This window comes from Coregonus lavaretus (assembly GCF_964263955.1).
Source record: "Coregonus lavaretus genome assembly, chromosome: 32".
Lineage (NCBI taxonomy): Eukaryota > Metazoa > Chordata > Actinopteri > Salmoniformes > Salmonidae > Coregonus > Coregonus lavaretus.
The window spans coordinates 35,877,081-35,900,014 of record NC_140019.1 but is presented as its reverse complement, the minus strand read 5'-3'; the positions used below and the strand labels follow the sequence as shown (position 1 = coordinate 35,900,014).

General features: G+C 45.0%; 1 protein-coding gene across 2 annotated transcripts in view; it reads left to right on the top strand.

The window, feature by feature from the left end:
* The window catches only part of LOC311108018 (coiled-coil domain-containing protein 69-like), a 39,827-nt gene that overhangs the window by 5,832 nt on the left and 11,061 nt on the right, over positions 1-22,934 (top strand). Inside the window, exons 1-3 of one of the 2 annotated variants that reach the window (XM_084150653.1) lie at positions 10,733-10,906; positions 15,949-16,015; positions 17,553-17,737. In XM_084150653.1, coding sequence (XP_084006779.1) covers positions 10,886-10,906; positions 15,949-16,015; positions 17,553-17,737 — 273 coding nt within the window. In that variant the 5' untranslated portion in view covers positions 10,733-10,885. Of the gene's footprint in view, positions 1-10,732; positions 10,907-15,948; positions 16,016-17,552; positions 17,738-22,934 lie in introns of those variants that run through there. The other variant, XM_084150654.1, reaches the window with a different exon arrangement.

The window sequence follows — 22,934 nt, the reverse complement described above, 5'->3', positions numbered from 1 at the left end:
TCGCTGTCCACTCTAATAACTAAAACGGTGGGTAAATCACCTTCGCTGTCCACTCTAATAACTAAACGGTGGGTAAATCACCTTCGCTGTCCACTCTAATAACTAAACGGTGGGTAAATCACCTTCGCTGTCCACTCTAATAACTAAACGGTGGGTAAATCACCTTCGCTGTCCACTCTAATAACTAAACGGTGGGTAAATCACCTTTGCTGTCCACTCTAATAACTAAACGGTGGGTAAATGTCCTTCTCTGTCCACTCTAATAACTAAACGCTGGGTAAATCACCTTCGCTGTCCACTCTAATAACTAAACGGTGGGTAAATGTCCTTCTCTGTCCACTCTAATAACTAAACGGTGGGTAAATCACCTTCTCTATCCACTCTAATAACTAAACGGTGGGTAAATGTCCTTCTCTATCCACTCTAATAACTAAACGGTGGGTAAATGTCCTTCTCTGTCCACTCTAATAACTAAACGGTGGGTAAATCACCTTCGCTGTCCACTCTAATAACTAAACGGTGGGTAAATGTCCTTCTCTATCCACCCTAATAACTAAACGGTGGGTAAATGTCCTTCTCTGTCCACTCTAATAACTAAACGGTGGGTAAATGTCCTTCTCTGTCCACTCTAATAACTAAACGGTGGGTAAATCACCTTCGCTGTCCACTCTAATAACTAAACGGTGGGTAAATGTCCTTCTCTATCCACTCTAATAACTAAACGCTGGGTAAATCACCTTCTCTGTCCACTCTAATAACTAAACGGTGGGTAAATGTCCTTCTCTGTCCACTCTAATAACTAAACGGTGGGTAAATGTCCTTCTCTATCCACTCTAATAACTAAACGGTGGGTAAATGTCCTTCTCTATCCACTCTAATAACTAAACGGTGGGTAAATGTCCTTCTCTATCCACTCTAATTAAATGGTGGATACAGGGAACGTAATGTACCATTCAGTGAACTGGTGTACTGACACTTCTTTATTCTCAAGGGAACTTCGGCTTTCATCTCTTCTCATCAAACCGTCGATTGAGAACTGGGCCTGTATACACAGGAGTGTTGACTTAGGATCAGTTTGACCGTTACGGTCTGAGGCGCTTTGTGGATACTGGCCCAAACAAGCAGTAACTGAACTACTACTGTAGTTTAGGACACGATTCAGTAGACTCACTTTCAGGGAAAACAGTTGAGTGATTTGCAAGGCTACGTACAGGCTACGTACAGGCTACGTACAGGCTACGTACAGGCTCCCTACTGTACTGCTATGAACTTGCCATAACTAGTATGATTATTTGTCATAATGTTTTACACTGTCTTTTCTTTTTTTATACGGAATGCTTTTTATTCGATTTCTTGTCAAGGGTGAATGACCGTGGGTATGCTTCTATTGCTCAGTTGCTTTTACCCTAGGCATGGTACTGTATCTCCCGAGTGGCGCAGTGGTCCAAGGCACTGCATCGCAGTGCTAGCTGTGCCACTAGAGATCCTGGTTCGAATCCAGGCTCTGTCGTAGCCGGCCGCGACCGGCAGACCCATGGGGCGGCGCACAATTGGCCCAGCGTCGTCCAGGATAGGGGAGGGAATGGCCGGCAGGGATGTAGCTCAGTTGGTTGAGCATGGCGTTTGCAACGCCAGGGTTGTGGGTTCAATTCCCACGGGGGGCCAGTAAAAATAAAAATATATAGATATATAAAAAAGAATAATGTATGCACTCACTAACTGTAAGTCGCTCTGGATAAGAGCGTCTGCTAAATGACTAAAATGTCAAATGTAAATGTAATACTGGTCACATGACTAGTAGTTTTCTACGGATCGTATTGCTACTTCTGTTGCTAGTGGTGACGCTTCTTATTTTACAACCCATGGGAATATGTTGTTCTTCCTGTTTAATTGTGCATTGATCTGTTTTTTTTCTGAAGGTGTTTTATTGTTGACATGTTCAAAGTGCCTAAATAGACCTGCTGGAATTGGCGTCTACGGATCCAGTGCGACTTTGTGACGTTTCAAAGGGAAATGGCATTAACACAGGCAATCAATTCCCTCCCTCGTATAATACCAATAGGCTAATCCCATTCTGTAACCAATTAAAGTGATCTAAGAAATGTAAATGCACTTCCTATCTTAAATAAAAATTCAAATGAAATGGTAATCAACTATATACGTTTTGCACCTTGATTATTTAGAAATTATGTGCTTACTATTGTAACAAATCACCATTATGCTGGTCAATATTTCACTGTATTTTTTTTTTTTTTTAATAAAATAATATCCTATATGTTGGTAAGTCTTTGTTTTCTGAAATGCATTACTGTATTGTGCGATCAGGATTTGAACCTCTGCAGTTCCCCAGGATGGCCACAGGAAAGCACTAGTGGTTAAATGTTGATTACTTGACAGTGGGTCATGGGAGATTCTGAGACTTATTCCTGGTTTCAGTCTACCAACTTCTTTGGTAGTTTATTGAAAAGATGCCATGCAAATTATGTGTAGTTCTATGTGAAGTACTGTAATTTGATTACTTACTTTAACATCATGGTGCAAGATAATGGAGTGGGGATTGTTATGGATATCTTAGTACTAATCTGTCTGATGTGTTGACCAGTCAGTCTGCAGATGGAAACCCAGTCCTGGTACAATGCTGCTCAGTCCAGAGTCCAGATCACTCTTCTTCTCAACTTGACAACATTCTCCTCATTTCTGATTGTCCAGGGTGTACTCCAATTCACTTTACACTAACAGATGTCCAGGTGTTCTTGTGTGTCTCTCTCTCTCTCTGTGTCTCTCTCAAAATGTCTCAGAGCAGATGTCTAAGTTAAGAGGCCTACGTACCCTCCCCTCATGTCTATAGACTTCCTGTACGTACCCTCCCCTCATGTCTATACACTTCCTGTACGTACCCTCCCCTCATGTCTATAAACTTCCTGTATGTACCCTCCCCTCATGTCTATACACTTCCTGTACGTACCCTCCCCTCATGTCTATACACTTCCTGTACGTACCCTCCCCTCATGTCTATAAACTTCCTGTATGTACCCTCCCCTCATGTCTATACACTTCCTGTACGTACCCTCCCCTCATGTCTATACACTTCCTGTACGTACCCTCCCCTCATGTCTATACACTTCCTGTACGTACCCTCCCCTCATGTCTATAAACTTCCTGTATGTACCCTCCCCTCATGTCTATACACTTCCTGTACGTACCCTCCCCTCATGTCTATAAACTTCCTGTACGTACCCTCCCCACATGTCTATACACTTCCTGTACGTACCCTCCCCTCATGTCTATAAACTTCCTGTACGTACCCTCCCCTCATGTCTATAAACTTCCTGTATGTACCCTCCCCTCATGTCTATAAACTTCCTGTACGTACCCTCCCCTCATGTCTATAAACTTCCTGTACGTACCCTCCCCTCATGTCTATAAACTTCCTGTATGTACCCTCCCCTCATGTCTATAAACTTCCTGTACGTACCCTCCCCTCATGTCTATAAACTTCCTGTACGTACCCTCCCCTCATGTCTATACACTTCCTGTACGTACCCTCCCCTCATGTCTATACACTTCCTGTACGTACCCTCCCCTCATGTCTATACACTTCCTGTACGTACCCTCCCCTCATGTCTATACACTTCCTGTATGTACCCTCCCCTCATGTCTATAAACTTCCTGTACGTACCCTCCCCTCATGTCTATAAACTTCCTGTACGTACCCTCCCCTCATGTCTATAAACTTCCTGTACGTACCCTCCCCTCATGTCTATAAACTTCCTGTACGTACCCTCCCCTCATGTCTATACACTTCCTGTACGTACCCTCCCCTCATGTCTATACACTTCCTGTACGTACCCTCCCCTCATGTCTATACACTTCCTGTACGTACCCTCCCCTCATGTCTATACACTTAAGCCAGGGGCAATTTAGGTGCAAATATAACCTCGTCCCCAGCGGGCTCTCTCTGAATTGAGCCTGGGGACGAGGTGAGTGGAAATAGAACATACCGTTAGTATTTTATGTCACTGTGTATGTTACTGTCCTCTGTTGTGGCTAGAGAGAAATATAAAGCACTGTGTATACCCTTCCAGAGAGTTCTCACTCAGTCTCAGAGGGCAATGGATGCGTCCCAAATGGCACCCTATTCCCCGATGGGCACTGGTCAAACGTAGTGCAGTATATAGGGAATAGGGTGCCATTTGGGACTCATACAATGTTAACAATGTTATATGTTGGCCAGCTGGATGGACAGCTACCCTCCTGATGTCTGGTCCTCCTATCCTGCTGATGTCTGGTCCTCCTACCCTGCTGATGTCTGGTCCTCCTACCCTCCTGATGTCTGGTCCTCCTACCCTGCTGATGTCTGGTCCTCATACCCTCCTGATGTCTGGTCCTCCTACCCTCCTGATGTCTGGTCCTCCTACCCTGCTGATGTCTGGTCCTCCTACCCTGCTGATGTCTGGTCCTCCTACCATCCTAATGTCTGGTCCTCCTACCCTGCTGATGTCTGGTCCTCCTACCCTGCTGATGTCTGGTCCTCCTACCCTGCTGATGTCTGGTCCTCCTACCTTGCTGATGTCTGGTCCTCTTATCCTCTTACCCTGCTGATGCCTGGTCCTCCTACCCTCTTACCCTGCTGATGTCTGGTCCTCCTACCCTGCTGATGTCTGGTCCTCCTACCCTCCTGATGTCTGGTCCTCCTACCCTCCTGATGTCTGGTTCTCCTACCCTGCTGATGTCTGGTCCTCCTACCCTGCTGATGTCTGGTCCTCCTACCCTGCTGATGTCTGGTCCTCCTACCCTGCTGATGTCTGGTCCTCCTACCTTGCTGATGTCTGGTCCTCTTATCCTCTTACCCTGCTGATGCCTGGTCCTCCTACCCTCTTACCCTGCTGATGTCTGGTCCTCCTACCCTGCTGATGTCTGGTCCTCCTACCCTCCTGATGTCTGGTCCTCCTATCCTCCTATCCTCCTGATGTCTGGTCCTCCTACCCTCCTGATGTCTGGTCCTCCTATCCTTCTGATGTCTGGTCCTCCTACCCTCCTACCCTCCTGATGTCTGGTCCTCCTATCCTCTTACCCTGCTGATGTCTGGTCCTCCTACCCTCCTGATGTCTGGTCCTCCTATCCTCCTATCCTCCTGATGTCTGGTCCTCCTACCCTCCTACCCTCCTGATGTCTGGTCCTCCTATCCTCTTACCCTGCTGATGTATGGTCCGTCTACCCTCCTGATGTCTGGTCCTCCTATCCTCCTGATGTCTGGTACTCCTATCTTCCTGATGTCTGGTCCTCCTACCCTGCTGATGTCTGGTCATCCTATCCTCCTGATGTTTGGTCCTCCTACCCTGCTGATGTGTGGTCCTCCTATCCTCCTGATGTCTGGTCCTCCTATCCTCCTGATGTCTGGTCCTCCTACCCTGCTGATGTTTGGTCCTACCCTGCTGATGTCTGGTATTCCTACCCTGCTGATGTCTGGTCTTCCTACCCTCCTGATGTCTGGTCATCCTACCATCCTGATGTCTGGTCATCCTACCCTCCTGATGTCTGGTCCTTCTACCCTGCTGATGTCTGACCCTCCTATCCTCCTGATGTCTGGTCCTCCTATCCTCCTGATGTCTGGTCCTCCTATCCTCCTGATGTCTGGTCCTCCTATCCTCCTACCCTGCTGATGTCTGACCCTCCTACCCTGCTGATGTCTGGTCCTCCTACCCTCCTATCCTCCTGATGTCTGGTCCTCCTATCCTCCTACCCTCCTGATGTCTGTTCCTCCTACCCTGCTGATGTCTGGTCCTCCTACCCTCTACCCTCCTGATATCTGGTCCTCCTATCCTCCTGATGTCTGGTCCTCCTATCCTCCTACCCTGCTGATGTCTGGTCCTCCTATCCTCCTACCCTCCTGATGTCTGTTCCTCCTACCCTGCTGATGTCTGGTCCTCCTACCCTCCTACCCTGCTGATGTCTGGTCCTCCTATCCTCCTACCCTCCTGATGTCTGTTCGTCCTACCCTGCTGATATCTTGTCCTCCTACCGTCCTACCCTGCTGATGTCTGGTCCTCCTACCCTCTACCCTTCTGATGTCTGGTCCTCCTACCCTCCTACCCTGCTGATGTCTGGTCCTCCTTAAGAACTAATAACTGTTCATGCATGATGGATATGGAGTTTCAAATAAACTGTTACATATACAGTACAAGTCAAAAGTTTGGACACACCTTCTCATTCAAGTGTTTTTGTTTATTTTTACTATTTTCTACATTGTAGAATAATATTGAAGACATCAAAACTATGAAATAACACATATGGAATCATGTAGTAACCAAAAAAGTGTTAAACAAATGAACATATTTTATATTTGAGATTCTTCAAATAGCCACCCTTTGCCTTGATGACAGCTTTGCACACTCTTGGCATTCTCAACCAGCTTCACCTGGAATGCTTTTCCAACGGTCTTGAAGGAGTTCCCACATATGCTGAGCACTTGTTGGCTGCTTTTCCTTCACTCTGCCGTCCGACTCATCCCAAACCATCTCAATTGGGTTGAGGTCGGGGGATTGTGGAGGCCAGGTCATCTGATGCAGCACTCCATCACTCTCCTTCTTGGTAAAATAGCCCTTACACAGCCCGGAGGTGTGTTGGGTCATTGTCCTGTTGAAAAACAAATGATAGTCCCACTAAGCCCAAACCAGATGGGATGGCGTATCAATGCAGAATACTGTGGTAGCCATGCTGGTTAAGTGTGCCTTGAATTCTAAATAAATCACAGACAGTGTCACCAGCAAAGCACCCTCATACCATAACACCTCCTCCTCCATGCTTTACGGTGGGAACCACACATGCGGAGATCATCCGTTCACCCACACCGCGTCTCACAAAGACACGGCAGTTGGAACCAAAAATCTCAAATTTGGACTCCAAACCAAAGGACAGATTTCCACTGGTCTAATGTCCATTGCTCGTGTTTCTTGGCCCAAGCAGGTCTCTTCTTCTTATTGGTGTCCTTTAGTAGTGGTTTATTTGCAGCAATTCGACCATGAAGGCCTGATTCACACAGTCCCCTCTGAACAGCTGATGTTGAGATGTGTCTGTGACTTGAACTCTATGAAGCATTTATTTGGGCTGCAATTTCTGAGGCTGGTAACTCTAATAAACGTATCCTCTGCAGCGGAGGTGACTCTGGGTCTTCCATTCCTGTGGCGGTCCTCATGAGAGCCAGTTCCATCATAGCGTTTTGATGGTTTTTGCGACTGCACTTGAAGAAACTTTCAAAGGTCTTGACATTTTTTCGTATTGACTGACCTTAATGTCTTAAAGTAATGATGGGACTGGCGTTTCTCTTTGCTTATTTGAGTTGTTCTTGCCGTAATATGAACTTGGTCTTTTACCAAATAGGGCTATCTTCTGTAGTAAATAGGGCCCCCCCCCCCCCCCCCCCCCCCGTGATTGTCTCTTAGGTATAATCCCCTATTCACACATACAATGACCTCCAAAGTCTTAGCCTGCTTAGCCTGCTGTTCCTTCAGTCTTTGGTCGTCTAGCCTAATACACCTGGTCTTCAAAGTGATCAGCACTGTAGCATATGATTATAGGATTGGTATTAAAAAGTCATGGCCCTATAATCTTATCCTTCCTTTCCACCCTCACTTTGAGAAAGTCATCATTTCCTATCCTAGTGCCTGGTAACAAAAAGGAAGGATGTCACCTCCTTTCTCCTCCCTCTTTCCAGTGTCCAATGAGGCCCTCTTTCTCAGATAAATGACCTACCAATGACAATGACCCTTCCAGATTATCCCTGTGTTTAGTCAGATTGTGTTGAATAAATGTTAGAATGACGTTGACATATTGTTTATCCTTTAGATGGCAGTGCAAACTCGACATTGCATCCGACAGCTTGTCACTCTGATCGCAACAAAGGGAACGTATGGCCCTGTACACACTTAGGTTGTGCAACTGATCTGCAACACATTCGGCACAATGGTTGTGATGCAACAAAACTAATCACACAAGTGCTGTGTAAACATTTTTCAAGCACATAAGTTGTGTCACAACCATTGTTACAAATGCGTCGCACGTCAGTTGTATAACCTAAGTGTATACGGGGCCTTATGGGCCCAGGGTTAACTGAGACACTGCAGCTGCTACTGCTATGGAAAGTTCCACTGTTCACACACAGTTCTCAACGAACAACTGCTCCATCATTTAATGTGGGATTAGAGCTCACTAACCTATAAATAGACAGAGTTTTTTACAAAAAATGAAAGCGTTTGGGATTCCACGGATTAATCTGACCCTAGTACTGTAGATGCTTAGTATAAACTGAACAGAGACCAAGGCCAAAAATAGACTCAGTGTTTCAGTGAACTCATTGCCGGGTTGTGGGGAAGACAGCTGGTGTGTCAGAGGAAAGAGCGACACTTGAATACATTGTTCTGCTTGTATTGTTTTTATACAACTTTTAGTTTGTCCTCTATTTTACAAGATAGAGGACTTTGTCTCTAATATGTTCAAAGTTGAAATAATGTAATGTTGATAATATAGATATTTTGTAATGACTGTAAGTCGCTTTGGATAAAAAGCGTCTGCTAAATGGCATATTATTATTATTGTAAGGGGGCCAACTTTCAGAGTCGTATCTGAGAGATAAAATCTCTTTGTTCACAGTTGAAATTATTGAATGTTAATTGCAGGGAAAGGTATTTTTGTAAGACGGCCATATCATTTATGTCATTTAGCAGACTTACAGGAGCAATTAGGGTTAAGTGCCTTGCTCAAGGGCACATCGACAGATTTTTCACCTAGTCGACTCGGGGATTAGAACCAGCAACCTTTCGGATACTTAACCACTAAACTACCTGCCGCGCATATCACAGTCATATCTGTTTAACCTCTTGTAGTTTTGAATTTAACCCATTTTAAATTGTACCTTTATTTAACTAGGCAAGTCAGTTAAGAACAAATTATTATTTACAATGACGGCCTACACCCGCCAAACCCGGATGCTGGGCCAATTGCGCGCTGCCCTATGGGACTCCCAATCACGGCCGGTTGTGATACAGCCTGGAATCGAACAAGGGGGTCTGTAGCACGCCTCCAGCACCGAGATGCAGTGCCTTAGACCACTGCGCCACTCGGGAGCCCATGATGTCACCTTTGGGAAATGTGATTGTAAACTAACAGCCACTAACTTTTTTGACTCATCACATACGCTGCTTCTGTTGTTAATTATCTGTCACTTTATTCCTAGTTATGTACATATCTACCTCAATTACCTCATACCCCTGCACATAGCCTCAGTATTGGTACCCCTTATATATAGCCAAGTTATCATGGACTCAGTACTGGTACCCTGTGTATATAGCCAAGTTATCATAGCCTCAGTACTGGTACCCTGTGTATATAGCCAAGTTATTATTACTTTTATTATTACGTGTTTTACTTTTCTATTATTTCTGTATTTTCTTTCTCTGCGTTGTTGGGAATGTAGGTAAGCGTTTCACTGTTAGTCTACACCGAAGCATGTTACAAATACAATTCGGTGTGATTAGATTTGTAAGTCATGAGGGCAACGATCATTCTTAACTATGGGACATGATGAAGGTTGGTAAGTTATCCCAGAGGGCTGTGTGCAGCCTACAGGGGTAAAGCTATGATATGGAGTCTTTACAGCTGGCTACCCCTCCCTGCAAGATCAACATGAAGCTGGAGACTCATCTCCCTCACTAACTTTAAGCATCAGTTGTCAGAGCACCTTACCGATCACTGCACCTGTACACAGCTCATCTGAATTTAGCCCACCCAACTACCTCATCCCCATATTGTTATTTATTTTGCTCATTTGCACCCCAGTATCTCTATTTGCACATCATCTTTTGCACATCTATCATTCCAGTGTTAATACTAAATTGTAATTATTTTGCACTATGGCCTATTTATTGCCTTACCTCCATAACTTGCTACATTTGCACACACTGTATATATATTTTCTGTTGTATTTGTAACTTTATGTTTTGTTTATCCCATATGTAACTCTGTGTTGTTGTTTTTATCGCACTGCTTTGCTTTATCTTGGCCAGGTCGCAGTTGTAAATGAGAACTTGTTCTCAACTGGCTTACCTGGTTAAATAAAGGTGAAATAAATAAATAAAATAAACATGGCCTCCTCCTCAGAGAAGGAATTAGTCTGTAAAGTAAAAACATGAAGGTCCATGTCCCATGTCCTTCTGACAGCCCTCCCTCCCTGGATGGATGGATGGATGATGGCTCTACTGTGTGTCTTTTACATTTCCATTGACTTTTTTGTGTGTTTTTCACATGGACTGTTCCCCAACATGTACTGTATTATAAACAAAATCACAGATTCAGATCAACCCATACAATTCTTTATTTGTATCTTATTACAGTGAGAATTCAATATTCTGGGGCACATTATAGGCCTGCTATGATTAAATAGCCTAGGCAATAGGAAACATTTTCCATGTATGAAACCCATGATTAGATAACCTATTATTTGTTTTGTAAATCATTGTATTGTCTGATGGGTCGTGTCTTCGGTGTATTACGGTAAAATGTCAAATCAATAGACTAGAAACACCCACAAGCCTCAATTTTGCGACACAGGATGCGCAATCCACTGATCTTCACAGTGTTTCCCCTTCTAGAACGTGGATATTTAGGTCGGTCCAGATTGTTTTAAGATCAGTGTTTTTGATTTTGAAAAATAACTGCCCATCTGGTCGAGTTGAGCGAGTTGTTGTGAGTGAGAGAGCAGCACAGACCTCTTGAGAGACCCGACCACACCACACCACAGCCCAGCCCAGCCCAGCGAGGCGCGTTGTTCAGAAGAGTTTGTAACTCTAGACAAGGACTGGTAGGGTTGACGAGTGGACGCGGGGCAAGCATGGGTTGCAGACACAGCAAGGTGTGTGGCGGAATTTGCAAGAAAAATGTATTTATTCATATTTGTTGTGAAATCATCTAGGAAGTTAATTAGCGAACCGAGTGGAGTTTTGTTATTGTAGCTGCCATTGTCGCACCGATTCCTGGCACAACACAGGCGTGTTGATCACTTTTTAAATCGATCAAACAAAACTGTTTGTTATGGTTATAGCCTAATTTCCCACGTGGATTTTACAACCGAGATTACACGTTCATTAACATCAGTGCTTTGCAACGGGTGATGTAGGCTATCAGTGAATTTGTGCAACGTTTTCTAAATTTTGATTGGAAACAGATGTGCTGCAAATAACTTCAGAAATGTAGTCTATCCTCAGATACTGACTTTTTCCCACGAGTTTGAAACCTACTTGTCAAATGTAGCGGTGCAGGGAACTAATCTGATGTAAATCTTCCGCATTAATTATAAGAAGTTGCAGGTTGGCCAGACATTGACAGTCACTGCTGATACAATGACACTGAAGGTTGAGATCATTGATACAAGGTATCATAATCACCAGTAAATATACATTGGATTCATTGATTGACACCCTATAGCCTACGTAGTCAGTGAATTACATCTGTCAAAGTTTCTACTTTCTGATCATATGAGTTGTTGGGTTTTTCTACATGGTTCACAAAATCAGTTCATGTTTTCTGTGACAACTACCGATAACTACAAACTGCTGCACTGTTTGTGATAGAACGGAAGTGACTTGAGGATATGAAAATTGTAATATTACATATGCAGCTAAATGTATTTTTTTAGGCTACAGTTAATTAGATGTACTAGTACTGCCTCTTTGACATTTACAACCAGTGGCACAGGCTTATATTACATCCAGAAATTATACCCCAGATATGGATTATCCAGACATTTTACCCCAGATTGTACCACTTCTAGGAGGCATAGAGGAGAGCGACTACATGGATAAATCGTTAAGTTGAAGGGGATATCATTTCACTTATCTGTCAAACAGACACATTGAGACCACTTACACAGTTAAAAGCAGGGTGAATTCTTTGATTGATTAGCCAATATTCTCTTAGTGGATTCCTTCATGTATCAATGGGACCAGGTGGTGCTTGATATTAACACTCCCAACTCTCCTTGAGATGGAAAATTAATTTTATTCTACACAAAGTAAGTAAGCACTTAGAGGTACTGCAAACCAAGCCGCTGGCAAGCTGCAGAGCAGATCACAAAACCATCTGTTTGCCTGGTTGGCGCAGGCAACTGGAGAAGTGTGAAGGTCTGCTAGAGAGGGCTCGACAAGAGAAGCCTGGAGACACACACTATGGCTCCATATGGACCATGATGAAAATACCACATGAAGAGCCTCGGTGTTAATGAAATCTCAAGGAACATTTGTTTCTCCGCTTGAAAGACTTAATCACAGTCTAAATTAAATGTCCCTTAACTAAGTCTGAATGTTCTTTGCTGTGTTGAAGATGTGGTTTTATTTTTCTGAATTTCCTTTTGATTGGCGGGGCTGTTTTTCTAGTTCTATCAACCTAGGGTACATTTCTGTGTCTTCTATGCTTGCACCTTTGACAGGCCACTTCTTTATTCTACAAAAAAATGTGACATTTTGCGCTCTTCTTGGAAAGTTTCTTTCAACTCTTGTGAGAGCATACCTGGACTAGATATTTCTCAAAGTCACAAAACATTCAATCTTAACCTTGTACTCTAGGGCCAGGAGGAACTTGTAACCATTAGGAGTCCGGTGTAGGCTACATTCTGCCATAGGGCTAGGATGTTCCCTGTGAGTTTAGTCAGTGAAGACATACCTCCACGTTGCAGTTTCTCCTATGTTTAAAAGGACTGTGGAGACTGGCCCTCTGTCACAAATGGCACCCTATTCCCTCTGTAGTGCACTACTTTGGGCCCTGGCCTATGGCCCCTGTTCAAAAGCAGTGCACTATATATAGGGAATAGGGTGCCATTTGGGACGTGTTCCCAGAGAAGGAAGAGAAGATGTGATTTATGGCCGTGTTAAAGAGAGCCTTTCCAACCCCTCTTCAACATATGCTCCTGGACTTGTGTTTTTAAGATCCTTTACTGAGATTTAAAGCAGGTCATTAAACACATGTCCATCACATCATGCTGTAATGGTCTCGACATTGTCTTCCTGGAGTCACTTGTGTTATTGGAATATTAGGTATTATGATATTGGAATATTAGATATTGTCTTATTGGAATATTAGATATGATGGTATTTATTGGGGCTGCGTCCTATATGACACTCTTCCCTTTGTCGTGAGCTCCTGTGAGACCAGGGTCCATGGGGCTCTGGTCAAAAGTAGTGTACTATATAGGGAATAGGGTGCCGTTTGGGACACGCCCTGTTTTCCAGGCACAAATGAAGCTGGTACGCCATGTTGTTTGGCGTGTTTATACAGCGGTAGTGGTGGTGGGAGAATGTTGTTTTATGGCAGGAGGTCAGGATGTCGCATGGTGGCAGGTAGCCTAGCGGTCAGAACGTTGTGTTATGGCAGGAGGTGGCTGGTCTCCACGGACGGCCATACTGCATGGTGGCAGGTAGCCTAGCGGTCAGAACGTTGTGTTATGGGAGGAGGTGGCTGGTCTCCACGGACGGCCATACTGCATGGTGGCAGGAAGCCTAGCGGTCAGAACGTTGTGTTATGGGAGGAGGTCAGGAGGTGGCTGGTCTCCACGGACGGCCATACTGCATGGTGGCAGGAAGCCTAGCGGTCAGAACGTTGTGTTATGGCAGGAGGTCAGGAGGTCGCTGGTTTCCACGGACGGCCATACTGCATGGTGGCAGGTAGCCTAGCGGTCAGAACGTTGGGACAGTAACCGAAAAGTCGCTGGTTTGAAAATCGGAGACGTCAAAGTGACAATTATTTCTGTGCCTTCAACTCTAATGTGCTCCAGGGGCGCCGTACTACTATGGCTGACCCTGTAGAACAACACATTACACTGCACCTATCATACTACTATGGCTGACCCTGTAGAACAACACATTACACTGCACCTATCATACTACTATGGCTGACCCTGTAAAACAACACATTACACTGGACCTATCATACTACTATGGCTGACCCTGTAGAACAACACATTACACTGGACCTATCATACTACTATGGCTGACCCTGTAAAACAACACATTACACTGCACCTATCATACTACTATGGCTGACCCTGTAGAACAACACATTACACTGCACCTATCATACTACTATGGCTGACCCTGTAGAACAACACATTACACTGCACCTATCATACTACTATGGCTGACCCTGTTAAACAACACATTACACTGGACCTATCATACTACTATGGCTGACCCTGTAAAACAACACATTACACTGGACCTATCATACTACTATGGCAGACCCTGTAAAACAACACATTACACTGCACCTATCATACTACTATGGCAGACCCTGTAAAACAACACATTACACTGCACCTATCATACTACTATGGCTGACCCTGTAAAACAACACATTACACTGGACCTATCATACTACTATGGCAGACCCTGTAAAACAACACATTACACTGCACCTATCATACTACTATGGCAGACCCTGTAAAACAACACATTACACTGGACCTATCATACTACTATGGCTGACCCTGTAAAACAACACATTACACTGGACCTATCATACTACTATGGCTGACCCTGTAAAACAACACATTACACTGCACCTATCATACTACTATGGCTGACCCTGTAGAACAACACATTACACTGCACCTATCATACTACTATGGCTGACCCTGTAGAACAACACATTACACTGCACCTATCTGGTGTTTGTGGCAATACAACTTTATTTGTATTTCTTTTACAGTCTACACAGTGAGGACTCAATGTAAAGTTGTGTGATCTGGACTCCCTAGTAATGTCAGGAACCTTGATCTTGTTTGACAGTTTAGGAATAGGTTGGTATAGAGTAGTGACCTATGCGGCAAACAGGTTTTTTGTTTCAAGCTTGGCTAATATTTGGTAATGGGCAATTCCATGGAAACTCAGTTTTTTCACTTTAAAATGTATGCCAATCGAAAAACATTGATTTCAGAGTTTAACAAACAATACAACTCTATGCACAATGACTACTTTGAACAATTTACACAGTAAAAAAAATAAAACGTTTACTGGAAAAACAGATGCAAAGTTTGGTAACAGAATTTTCGGTAAAATCTCCCTCAGTTTTATTGTTACCAAATGTTGTTCTTCCTGTAAATGTGTTTTTGTACAAATGTTCCATGTAAAAAGTGGTCCTTGTGCATAGAGTTCCATGGTTTGTTAAACTTTGAAATCAATGTTTTGCTTTTTTGGTATGCATTTTAAATACAAAACAAAATCAGAGTCTCAGCATCATTCCGTTACCATTGAATTGCCCTATTACAAAATCTGTTATGATTGACCTCACAGTAACTCCTTAGTGTAGTGGTTAGTCTCACCTAATATAGGTTATTCTACAACAACGTAATGTATCTAATGCAGAAATGTTTATTAAGACTCCATAAGTACTGGTATGATCAGTTTGAAGTAAATCACCAGTATATCACATTGTACAAATAGTATGAAGACCAGGTCAGCTGTTGAATCCTAACCCTGTAGCATGGACACGTTATGTAACTTTGAACAAATGAATTATTCATTTCCAGTCAGGTGCGTACTAATCACTCCCTATGAGAGAGTAAAATGGGTCAAGCACCCATCAGACGCTTTACATAAGCTCCTACCCTGCTTCAGTTTACTAAGAACAAGTTCTGGTTTCCCTGGTGACTTCAAAACGTCTAAAATAGTGTTTAGGTATTCTTAGTGCTTTTAGTAAATCTGTGATATGTTGAGAGATTGTCATAATGTGTTCCCCACATCAGACGACACACTTTTCTCCTTGTAGAGGAAAAACTAAGAGAGAGAACGGTTTTTAGGTCATGTTAGTAATCTCATCTACTTTACCCAGACAATGTTTAATATCGTGTGAACTAGACCAGAGTTGATCAATGACAACATTCTCTTTTCTCTTGTCTTTTTTTAGAGGAAAAACAAAGCGAAAGTGGTGGAGAAAACGGTGGAGGAGCTCAACAACCATCAAGATGGTGGAGGTGAGTGGTGTGGTTTCCTGTTGTGTTGTAGACAGACAGAAAACGGTGGAGGAGCTCAACAACCATCAAGATGGAGGAGGTGAGTGGTATGGTTTCCTGTTGTGTTGTAGACAGACAGAAAACGGTGGAGGAGCTCAACAAGATGGTGGAGGTGAGTGGTGTGGTTTCCTGATGTGATGTAGACTGACACTGTGACTACCCCTCTCCTACTGCTTGTCAGATTGTCTTTACTACATCTCTGATTGAGAGGGTTTTACACATCACACTGCCTCTTTTCACTCATTATAAAATCATATAAAAAATATATAATAATATGCCATTTAGCAGACGCTTTTATCCAAAGCGACTTACAGTCATGCGTGCATACATTTTTTTTGTGTATGGGTGGTCCCGGGGATCGAACCCACTACCTTGGCGTTACAAGCGCCGTGCTCTACCAGCTGAGCTACAGAGGACCACCATCATAAAAGCTAGGCGCCCATACTAACATGTATCCTCTTTATAATTAGGCTCGCTAATAACCAGTACATCATATATTTGCTCCTGTATAGCTCAGTCGGCTTGCAACTCCAGGATTGTGGGTTCGATTCCCGGGTCCACCCATATGTAACAATGTATGCGGGCGTGACTTGTAAGTTGCTTAGGATAAAAGCGTCTGCTAAATGGCATAAAATAACTGAATGTTTTAAATGACACAGACTTTGTCATGATCCCGAGGTGGGTTGAAATGATGTCACTACACCCCAGAAACTGGTTGGAATGACTGATTTTTAAAGTGACATCATAATGGCCTAATTTCAACCAGTCAGTTTTTGGATGCTGAGATGGCCCTGGTAAACACTGATGTGTCAACACTGTGCTGTCTGCATTAGAATACTCAACAGGTACTGTCTTGTGTTCTCTGTTGCCATGTAATTCTGGGTCTCAGGGGTCATGCCTTCAACAACCGCCTGAGTGAACAAGACTGTGTTAGCCTAGCCTGCTGAGCTAAAAACCTAGGCATTAGCTAGGGGAGCTAGCACAAATTCTCCATGTCTCAGGAAGGTCAATCATCACTCGGGAACTTTGTTCACCAAACTTCTCCATTACATGAGTTCCTCAGAAGTTGGACCGGAGCTTTTTCCCCCAGACACATATCAGAGTAGCTATGAGTATTTATAGGCGACAGATTGAGTTAGTATATTGTACTGGTGTTGTAGTGAGTCTAGTCAGCCCAGTAAATGTTGCAGCCAGGTCTGGTTTGGTTCAAACCCTCTGCCCACTGTGCAACATACTGTACAAGATAGAAATGTTGTGAATAGAGCTGACATGATTTCTTATCCTACATGTCTACATAATAGATTTCTATCTGAGCATTCCAGCAAAGTTTTTGCCTTGATAACCGCAGCCCTGGGTCGTATTCAGCGCACATTGTAACGTAGCAAATGTAGGATTTTGCCATGTAAAACAAGCATTTGTTATTGGACAAGTCCCTCCCTGTTTCTGTTTTCTTCTGTTTGTTACCTACTGAGTACAACCCTGTTATCCCCTCCTCCAGGTAAAGTCCCTCTGGAGGAGCTGAACGTGGGTCTAGAAACAGAGAAGCAGCCGGGTCAGTATGCGTGGCAGCTGAAGATCCTACGGGAGGTGCTGTCTGCCTCTGGGACCCAGGAGAGGGAGGAGCTACTAAAAGAGCCAACCCAAGGAGAGCTCTGTTCCCTGGTCCACAACATCACTGAGAAGGTAGCTAACCCCATAGAGAGCTATGTTCCCTGGTCCACAACATCACTGAGAAGGTAGTTAACCCCATAGAGAGCTCTGTGCCCTGGTCCACAACATCACTGAGAAGGTAGTTAACCCCATGGAGAGCTTTGGTCCACAACATCACTGAGAAGGTAGCTAACCCCATAGAGAGCTATGTTCCCTGGTCCACAACATCACTGAGAAGGTAGTTAACCCCATAGAGAGCTCTGTGCCCTGGTCCACAACATCACTGAGAAGGTAGTTAACCCCATAGAGAGCTCTGTGCCCTGGTCCACAACATCACTGAGAAGGTAGTTAACCCCATAGAGAGCTCTTTTCCCTGGTCCACAACATCACTGAGAAGGTAGTTAACCCCATAGAGAGCTCTGGTCCACAACATCACTGAGAAGGTAGTTAACCCCATAGAGAGCTCTGTGCCCTGGTCCACAACATCACTGAGAAGATAGTTAACCCCATAGAGAGCTCTGTGCCCTGGTCCACAACATCACTGAGAAGGTAGTTAACCCCATAGAGAGCTCTGTGCCCTGGTCCACAACATCACTGAGAAGGTAGTTAACCCCATAGAGAGCTCTGTGCCCTAGTCCACAACATCACTGAGAAGGTAGTTAACCCCATAGAGAGCTCTGTGCCCTGGTCCACAACATCACTGAGAAGGTAGCTAACCCCATAGAGAGCTCTGTGCCCTGGTCCACAACATCACTGAGAAGGTAGTTAACCCCATAGAGAGCTCTGTGCCCTAGTCCACAACATCACTGAGAAGGTAGCTAACCCCATAGAGAGCTCTGTGCCCTGGTCCACAACATCACTGAGAAGGTAGTTAACCCCATAGAGAGCTCTGTGCCCTGGTCCACAACATCACTGAGAAGGTAGTTAACCCCATAGAGAGCTCTGTTCCCTGGTCCACAACATCACTGAGAAGGTAGTTAACCCCATAGAGAGCTCTGTTCCCTGGTCCACAACATCACTGAGAAGGTAGCTAACCCCATAGAGAGCTCTGTTCCCTGGTCCACAACATCACTGAGAAGGTAGCTAACCCCATAGAGAGCTCTGTGCCCTGGTCCACAACATCACTGAGAAGGTAGTTAACCCCATAGAGAGCTCTGTGCCCTGGTCCATAACATCACTGAGAAGGTAGCTAACCCCATAGAGAGCTCTGTGCCCTGGTCCACAACATCACTGAGAAGGTAGTTAACCCCATAGAGAGCTCTGTGCCCTGGTCCACAACATCACTGAGAAGGTAGTTAACCCCATAGAGAGCGCTGTTCCCTGGTCCACAACATCACTGAGAAGGTAGTTAACCCCATAGAGAGCTCTGTTCCCTGGTCCACAACATCACTGAGAAGGTAGTTAACCCCATAGAGAGCGCTGTTCCCTGGTCCACAACATCACTGAGAAGGTAGTTAACCCCATAGAGAGCTCTGTTCCCTGGTCCACAACATCACTGAGAAGGTAGTTAACCCCATAGAGAGCTCTGTGCCCTGGTCCACAACATCACTGAGAAGGTAGTTAACCCCATAGAGAGCTCTGTTCCCTGGTCCACAACATCACTGAGAAGGTAGTTAACCCCATAGAGAGCTCTGTTCCCTGGTCCACAACATCACTGAGAAGGTAGTTAACCCCATAGAGAGCTCTGTTCCCTGGTCCACAACATCACTGAGAAGGTAGTTAACCCCATAGAGAGCTCTGTGCCCTGGTCCACAACATCACTGAGAAGGTAGTTAACCCCATAGAGAGCTCTGTGCCCTGGTCCACAACATCACTGAGAAGGTAGTTAACCCCATAGAGAGCTCTTTTCCCTGGTCCACAACATCACTGAGAAGGTAGTTAACCCCATAGAGAGCTCTGGTCCACAACATCACTGAGAAGGTAGTTAACCCCATAGAGAGCTCTGTGCCCTGGTCCACAACATCACTGAGAAGATAGTTAACCCCATAGAGAGCTCTGTGCCCTGGTCCACAACATCACTGAGAAGGTAGTTAACCCCATAGAGAGCTCTGTGCCCTGGTCCACAACATCACTGAGAAGATAGTTAACCCCATAGAGAGCTCTGTGCCCTGGTCCACAACATCACTGAGAAGGTAGTTAACCCCATAGAGAGCTCTGTTCTCTGGTCCACAACATCACCGAGAAGGTAGTTAACCCCATAGAGAGCTCTGTTCACTGGTCCACAACATCACTGAGAAGGTAGTTAACCCCATAGAGAGCTCTGTGCCCTGGTCCACAACATCACTGAGAAGGTAGTTAACCCCATAGAGAGCTCTGTGCCCTGGTCCACAACATCACTGAGAAGGTAGTTAACCCCATAGAGAGCTCTGTTCCCTGGTCCACAACATCACTGAGAAGGTAGTTAACCCCATAGAGAGCTCTGTTCCCTGGTCCACAACATCACTGAGAAGGTAGTTAACCCCATAGAGAGCTCTGTTCCCTGGTCCACAACATCACTGAGAAGGTAGTTAACCCCATAGAGAGCTCTGTGCCCTGGTCCACAACATCACTGAGAAGGTAGCTAACCCCATAGAGAGCTCTGTGCCCTGGTCCACAACATCACTGAGAAGGTAGTTAACCCCATAGAGAGCTCTGTGCCCTAGTCCACAACATCACTGAGAAGGTAGCTAACCCCATAGAGAGCTCTGTGCCCTGGTCCACAACATCACTGAGAAGGTAGTTAACCCCATAGAGAGCTCTGTGCCCTGGTCCACAACATCACTGAGAAGGTAGTTAACCCCATAGAGAGCTCTGTTCCCTGGTCCACAACATCACTGAGAAGGTAGTTAACCCCATAGAGAGCTCTGTTCCCTGGTCCACAACATCACTGAGAAGGTAGCTAACCCCATAGAGAGCTCTGTTCCCTGGTCCACAACATCACTGAGAAGGTAGCTAACCCCATAGAGAGCTCTGTGCCCTGGTCCACAACATCACTGAGAAGGTAGTTAACCCCATAGAGAGCTCTGTGCCCTGGTCCATAACATCACTGAGAAGGTAGCTAACCCCATAGAGAGCTCTGTGCCCTGGTCCACAACATCACTGAGAAGGTAGTTAACCCCATAGAGAGCTCTGTGCCCTGGTCCACAACATCACTGAGAAGGTAGTTAACCCCATAGAGAGCGCTGTTCCCTGGTCCACAACATCACTGAGAAGGTAGTTAACCCCATAGAGAGCTCTGTTCCCTGGTCCACAACATCACTGAGAAGGTAGTTAACCCCATAGAGAGCGCTGTTCCCTGGTCCACAACATCACTGAGAAGGTAGTTAACCCCATAGAGAGCTCTGTTCCCTGGTCCACAACATCACTGAGAAGGTAGTTAACCCCATAGAGAGCTCTGTGCCCTGGTCCACAACATCACTGAGAAGGTAGTTAACCCCATAGAGAGCTCTGTTCCCTGGTCCACAACATCACTGAGAAGGTAGTTAACCCCATAGAGAGCTCTGTTCCCTGGTCCACAACATCACTGAGAAGGTAGTTAACCCCATAGAGAGCTCTGTTCCCTGGTCCACAACATCACTGAGAAGGTAGTTAACCCCATAGAGAGCTCTGTGCCCTGGTCCACAACATCACTGAGAAGGTAGTTAACCCCATAGAGAGCTCTGTTCTCTGGTCCACAACATCACCGAGAAGGTAGTTAACCCCATAGAGAGCTCTGTTCACTGGTCCACAACATCACTGAGAAGGTAGTTAACCCCATAGAGAGCTCTGTGCCCTGGTCCACAACATCACTGAGAAGGTAGTTAACCCCATAGAGAGCTCTGTGCCCTGGTCCACAACATCACTGAGAAGGTAGTTAACCCCATAGAGAGCTCTGTTCCCTGGTCCACAACATCACTGAGAAGGTAGTTAACCCCATAGAGAGCTCTGTTCCCTGGTCCACAACATCACTGAGAAGGTAGTTAACCCCATAGAGAGCTCTGTTCCCTGGTCCACAACATCACTGAGAAGGTAGTTAACCCCATAGAGAGCTCTGTTCCCTGGTCCATAACATCACTGAGAAGCTACAGTGTCTTCGAAAAGTATTCAGACCCCTTGAAAAATAAATTACGTTACAGCCTTATTCTAAAATTCATTATATAAATGTCAAATCCTCAGCAATCTACACACAATACCCCATAATGACAAAGCGAACACAGGTTTGTAGAAAACAGATACCTTATTTACAGAAGTATTCATACCCTTTGCTATGAGACGTGAAATTGATGTCAGGTGCATCCTGTTTCCATCGATCATCCTTGAGATGTTTCTACAACTTGATTGGAGTCCACCTGTGGTAAATTCAATTGATTGGACATGATTTGGAAAGACACACCTGTCTATATAAGGTCCCACAGTTGACAGTTTATGTCAGAGCAAAAACCAAGCCATGAGGTCAAAGGAATTGTCCGTAGAGCTCAGAGAAAGGATTGTATCGAGGCACAGATCTGGGGAAGGGAACCAAAAAATGTCTTCAGCATTGAAGGTCCCCAAGAACACGGTGGCCTCCATCATTCTTAAATGGAAGAAGTTCAGAACCACCAAGACTCTTCCTAGAGCTGGCCGCCCGGCCAAACTGAGCAATCAGGGGAGAAGGGCCTTGGTCAGGGAGGTGACCAAGAACCCAATGGTCACTCTGACAGAGCCTCAGAGTTCCTCTGTGGAGATGGGAGAACCTTCCAGAAGGACAACCATCTCTGCAGCACTCCACTAATCAGGCCTTTATGGTAGTGGCCAGACGGAAGCCACTCCTCAGTAAAAGGCACATGACAGCCCGCTTGGAGTTTGCCAAAAGGCACCTAAAGACTCTCAGACCATGAGAAGCAAGATTCTCTGGTCTAATGAAACCAAGATTGAACTCTTTGGCCTGAATGCCAAGCGTCACGTCTGGAGGAAACCTGGCACCATCCCTACGGTGAAGCATGGTGGTGGCAGCATCATGCTGTGGGGATGTTTTTCAGTGGCAGGGACTAGGAGACTAGTCAGGATCGAGGCAAAGATGAACGGAGCAAAGTACAGAGATATCCTTGATGAAAACCTGCTCCAGAGCGCTCAGGACCTCAGACTGGGGCGAAGGTCACCTTCCAACAGGACAACGACCCTAAGCACACAGCCAAGATAATGCAGGAGTGGCTTCTGGACAAGTCTCTGAATGTCCTTGAGTGGCCTAGCCAGAGTCTGGACTTGAACCCGATCGAACATCTCTGGAGAGACC